At 35.1% G+C, this 6,213-nt stretch overlaps 1 protein-coding gene across 1 annotated transcript; it reads right to left on the minus strand.

Moving 5' to 3' along the window:
- Window positions 1-1,248: 1,248 nt before the first annotated feature.
- On the minus strand, window positions 1,249-5,721 carry LOC131595101 (uncharacterized). The gene is made up of 5 exons (XM_058867370.1): window positions 5,129-5,721; window positions 4,284-4,387; window positions 3,998-4,174; window positions 1,700-3,702; window positions 1,249-1,581 (listed from the first exon to the last, which is right to left on the minus strand). Exons 1-5 carry the CDS (start codon window positions 5,323-5,325, stop codon window positions 1,432-1,434), a joined length of 2,631 nt encoding a protein of 876 aa, XP_058723353.1. The 5' UTR covers window positions 5,326-5,721; the 3' UTR covers window positions 1,249-1,431.
- Window positions 5,722-6,213: the final 492 nt, after the last annotated feature.

The following is a 6,213-nucleotide window of genomic DNA, read 5'->3' on the forward strand; positions in this document are numbered from 1 at the left end:
AATATTACATATATTTATAAATAAATGTATAAAATAAAATCATCACGAATTTGAATTACTAGAATTAACTAAAAAATGGCGAACTTAAGGCGAGACGAGCTTAACAAATAGGTGAGGCGGACTTTAGCAGACGACGAGCTTTGGCGGGACGGACTTTGGTGGGATGCGGATCCAAAATCCCAACCCAACCTGCTGTTTTTTGGCGGGTGCGCTGACCGGCCCGGCCCATCACCGCCCGTTTTGTCACCCCTAATGGTAGATACTAGAGAAGAGATACAATCTAGTATAGTAAGGGTAGATACTAGAGAAGAAATACAATCTAGTATAGTAAGAACCAATAAGATCTCGTAAGACTTAATTGGTCCTTACGATTGAGTAAAATTATTATTAATTTTAATTTGAGGGAAATAATTAAATACAATAAATATTAGTAGACGGGTGAGATAAGTGTTAAATACTCCATTTATATATTTTTGAATATTAAAATTAGCTTTATGTTTTCTGACTTTTACACTGAAGACGATAATGGGCATATAAAATTTGTCTGTAGTGAAATTAGACAAAGCTTTCATTTCAATGATGGAACACTATGCTTAATTTTATACATATTGATTTCTTTAAGAATAGAGTAGGTTTACCTAATTATTGGTCCAAATAATTGTTTTGCTTGTGTTTGGCATATGCTCCCTTCTTTCTTTTTATATTACTAATAAACATTTTGGTGACTACAAGCAAATGATTGGTTCTTGCTTTTAGAACTCTCCTTTCAAACATTGCTTTGAAAAGGTGCATGGTGGCAAGCAACTGGCAAGGATAAGGTAGAAATTGGAATGATAAGGAAGAGTGACGCGTGTCTAGCGTGGCACTTTGATTGAGGATCTATACGTCTTAAAGAAGGGATAAAGGTACAATGCAAAGAAGTGTAGGAACTTGCAAGTGGGTTTCCATGTGACTTGTTAGTTTATTCTTTGGAGTTATAGCAGCCAAAAAGTTTATTCTATAAAATTTCCAACTTGTTTGTGGAATTAAAAGTTATACACGACTCTAGAGGAGTGCTAATGATTGTCTTTTGAACACCATCTCTTTCGGTTTAAGGACATGTTTGTGGTCAAGATACCAATTGATTAAGAATCAATTTTTTTTCAAAAATCATAAGCATCAAATTATTTCATATTTATAGTAACAAAAAAAAATAATGAAGGTACAATGCAAAATATGGTTTTGCAACCAAGCAAAACCAAAAGCATAAATAAGTGTTACCAATAGACATAATTTAATTAAGTAAATCCGGATGCATATATTTACATATTCATCTAACTGCAAAACTCTGATCTGATACTAAAATATAGAAATGAACTCATTTCTTATTGGTTGCAAAAGAATTGTAATTACAAAAAGTATATACATTTCAAAACCAGACTTTCGCCTCACTCACATCTCAGACAAAAGGTTGCTGATTTTCCGAAGCTCCTTTAGTGCGGTCATGGCAGTAACCTGCCCTTTTCCAACTAGAATGTTCTTGGATAAATTGTCCGACGAGGCTCCCTGGCCTCGATCCGGTTGGAAAACAGACTCAATCACCTGCACCATAAAAAACAAAGCTTAAGGTAACAAGTTTGAAACCAGGGAAAAAAGGAAAATAGTTTTGAGGTCTATAGAATTTGATGTGAAAACGAAGTTAAGTAAGAAAGAATATTACCTGAATATGGTCAAGCATAGACTGCCCAATATTCTTTAAAGTTCCCATCACATTTTGATCAACAGAATCTCCTCTGGAACTAACAGAACTACAATGTCCATTAACAGCAGGTGAGGCTGGTGGCGGTGATGAGTTACTTTGATTGCTATTATTGTTGGCAGACTTCGTAGCCTCGGCAGCACCTCCTACTTTCTCAGAGTTAACATCAACGGTATTCCGTCCAAAATTCCAAAACCACTGGAATTTATTCTGTTTTCTCTCTTTAGGGGCTGTGGATGAGCTTCCTGCATCGTCGTTATCGCATCCTGATGTCTCAGGTAAGTTCTGAGGAGGATCAGAGACTGGAGAGGGTGAATCACAAGGGATGGTATCTGAAGTTTCATTGCATTGATGATTTCCTTGATTATCATTATTGCATTCTGACGTTGGAGGCATGTTCTCGGGAGGATCAGAGATTGGAAGAGGTGAATCAATATGACAGGTATCTGAAGTTTCATTACATTCGTCAAGGGATAAAAAAGATGTAGCACTATTTTTTTCTGAGGCAATTTCAGTATCATTGGCCTCATTAGGAGGACTGACAGAGTCAGAATATATAGACGAATCTCCATCGCGGCCAGAATTTCTGCTTGGACATTTATCATCAGATGAGTAGTTGTTGTCACTATTACTGCCACTATCTTGTCGCTCTACTTCAACTGCTTCAGAAAGATTATCCTGTTCACTTATGATTTCATCATGATGCTGCTCATGTTCTGTGTTTTCCTCAGCGCCAAGTGCTTTACGCAGATCTTCTAACAAACTGCGTCTAAACGATGGTTTAGATCCTCTTTGCCCGCTTAGAACCCTTGATGGAGGTGGGTCAGATTCTGTTCTTCTCAAACGTAATTTCATCTTTTCTGTCCATCCTTTCTTCCGAGTTGGAACCTGATTTTTTGCACCATCTTGTTTACGTTCTTCGGCCTTTTGGGCTTCGGCCTTTTGGGCGTTTCTCCACTTTTCTTCCCAGTAGCTATCGGGTATAAAATTCAGAGGAGTTTTCGGTGACACAGATTCAGACGGAAGGGTCACAGATCTCGTAGATGTCGTTTTACTTTGGTAACGAGAGCCCAAAAGCAAATGTGACGAGGATGAAATATCAATACTTAAAGCAAGATCCTGCAAGGATTTAGCCTTCTTTAGTATTTTTTCAATAGTGATGTTTTCGGGGAAGTTGAGTAGTCTCTGGAGACAGGTTGTTGGATTTTCAGTTGCAAGTAGAGAAGACCTTAAATAAAGTATCATTGCTACAGCAATAGATGAGATAAATGCCCCGCGGGGTGAATGTAAGATCCTGAAGCCATAATCTATGTTGTCATCCGCACTATTTTCTATTTTGCTATTATCTGATGCAAAGATCTCATCCCAAATGATAAGTAATTTGTCAAGTGAAAACTCTCGTCCAAATAAAACCCGCAACCACCGGAGATAAAAGTACTGCGGTTCAACCCCAAGATCCAAAAGATGGTTATGAAGAGAAGAATCAGCAAGAGATAACAAATGATACAACGCCATAGAAGCTTCAATCACAGGAGGCAAGCCAGTATGGGAGCTAGCTACAGGAGATGAAACGAAGAAATCCGCCATTGCAACTGAACCATTGGCCCCTTTCATTAAAGCATCAAACATACAGTAAGCATCATGTTCCATGAATTTCTCAGATAATACGATGCCAAGTTCACCTTCAGCTCCATATGCATCACTTAGTAATACAATGGACTGTATCTCGGGTTCAAGTTCGTCAAGACTGCCTGCTTTCATTGCATTTACATGGGATCCGATTTCATCCTCCATCATGTCTGGGGATTTCCTAAAATCAAAGCTGTAATTAAGATCATGCTCTTGACATAAAAGAATATCAAACCGGTCTGTAAAGTGATCTTTATAAAGCTTCCGAACTTCTGAGAGACGTTCCAAATCAACTTGGAGAACATAAAGCAGAGGAGCCATTAATTCATGCATTCCTATAAAAAAGTTAATGAAAGCAAACCATTAATGTAATGTAAACAGTTTTCACAGCATATACCTTGAAAATAGCAAAATTAGTTATACTAGTTATCCGAAAGCAAGGAAGCCAAACTGATTGAATTTACATTTTACCATATAAAGGTTTCTCAACAATAATCAAATAAAATGTAAGTTAGCTATATTTAAGAAATTGGCGTTATAAGGAAAATAGCAACACCTGAAAATGAGAGCATAAACAAAATGGAGGTAAATTTGATTAAGATTGAAGAATTGGTTAGCTGAGAAATTTACCTTGTCTATAACCACATTCTGGGTGCTTGAGACACCATAGCAATAAAATGCGTCTCAACATGCCTTGGCATCCTAGTGATTGGAAATAACTGTCATGTTCTGGGTATAAACGTGACAAATCTTGATCAACCAATCTTTCTAGCTCTGCGTTGCGGAAAAAGCGACTCCATGTACTATCTGCAATTCAAGGTCATATTATATTCATCACAGATAAAATTAAAATTTTCTTACCTGCACAAAACAAAGAGGGCTATCAGAAGTTTGCAGGAAAATAACTAAGATTTACCTGGATTTTGTGAAAGTGGATTGTCCATGACAAGATTCCGTGAGTTAGTTCCATTCTTTGGAGAAGGGGCTTCGGCAAGGAGGCGCCTTCTCAAACTTGCGTACCTAACAAAACAAAGTTCGTGATTACTATGTGTATAAGCAAGAAACACAATAAGCTTGCAACGTGCATTAATTTTTAGAGTGCAATAACAACAAACATACAAAATCCCAGTATCAAACAAAACAACTCTTCTTCACAATACCAGGTAAACACTGAATACATAAACTACACAGGCAATCTTCAATTCCATAATAATAAGAAACTCAATCTTCTTCCATTTTCTGCCAATGAAATTGCAATATGCCAATCTATAGTCTCAAAGAAAACAAGTAGTTTCGCCTTCACACAAATTAATACACCCAAAATACATATTGGGTGAAAAACACCTCCGAAAACTCCAATACACCCAAAATACAAATTTTCGCAAAAGAAACTCATCGAACTTCTAGTGTTTCAGCATGACTTTATCTTCATGTTGCACCATAAAAACAAACACAAAAAACCAAATTTCTGGAAAACATTCTTTACTGTTGAAAATGAAAACAAACGAAATCAAAACAAAATCAGCATAGTTTACTATATTGATAAGAACTCATGCATAACCAACATCAATATAAGTAGGAAAAAAAATTAAGTACCATACGATCTATAAATATAATAAGCATTGAATTTTAAAGAATCTAATTTAAGAACCCTTAACTAACTTTACCAAAAATAAATTAATTAATTAATTAAACCCAAAACTCAAAATACAATAAAATAAAATACAAACACTGAAACACTTGATTTCAAAGGTGATTTACCTCCTTCTACAATCCGCAGTAACTCGACGAAGATCATCAATGGAAGCCGCAGAAGAAGACGGCAAAACTCCAAGATTGATACGCCACTGCAAACCTCTAAGATCACTGAATCGCGGCTTCTCCGGCGCCGATCTCTGAGAAGCAGAATCGGAGCTCAAAATCGGCGATAACAATGGATCCACCACAGCTTGCTGCATGACCGTGAAAAATTCTCCTAGAATCCAGAAAAAAACGGAACCCGAAGATATATAAACAGCCCAAAAAATGCCTAAAATTAAGTTGAGTTCAATTTAAAGAACCAAAACCCTAACTAACTTTTTTTTTTTTCTGGAATTGAAAGAAAAAGTTCAATAAATTGAAGTTGGAAGGGGAATATAAAGAGAGAAAAATAATTGAAGTGAGTTAATAGTTAGCAGAGAAATTCAATAATTTGGAGAGAGATGGAGAAGGGAGATAGAAGAGAATAAGAAGTTTGTATTTGTGTAGAGAGAAGAAGATGGTGTGGAAAAGGTGATTGTGCTTGGTGTGAGCTTGCTTGACCTGTGGGAAGGTTTGTTGAGTTGTCTTATTCTTCTAAAATTCCACATTATTTTGTGCCCTTCTTCATTATTATTACTACTATCTTCTTTCTTTGTTGTCTTGAATTTACCTACGTTTTAAATTAAAAAAATTAAAAAAAATACTATTGTTAACTTTTCTTTAAAAACTCATTATTTATTATGGTGTGATACACTGTAGCTGTTAATTTTTTAATTTCTTTTTAATTTCAAAATTAGTATTATCTTGTGGGGTGGGTATATATTGACTAGAATGATTGACTCAATGAAGATTATTATAAACAAAATGAAATTTCATTAAAGATTTAACATTATTGGAGATTTAAAATTGAATAAGATAAAAATTAAATTTTTATTGTCGAAACAAATATAAAATTTTAATTATGTTAATTATTTAAGAGATTACTAATTAGTATACCGTAAAATTGGTTATACGCGTGTTTAATTAAATTATATGAAACAACATTTTTTTATAAAATCGTGTGTAAATTTATTTTAAATATACGTAATTTATTTTTATTTAATGTG

This window comes from Vicia villosa, linkage group LG4, assembly GCF_029867415.1.
Source record: "Vicia villosa cultivar HV-30 ecotype Madison, WI linkage group LG4, Vvil1.0, whole genome shotgun sequence".
NCBI classification, from domain to species: domain Eukaryota; kingdom Viridiplantae; phylum Streptophyta; class Magnoliopsida; order Fabales; family Fabaceae; genus Vicia; species Vicia villosa.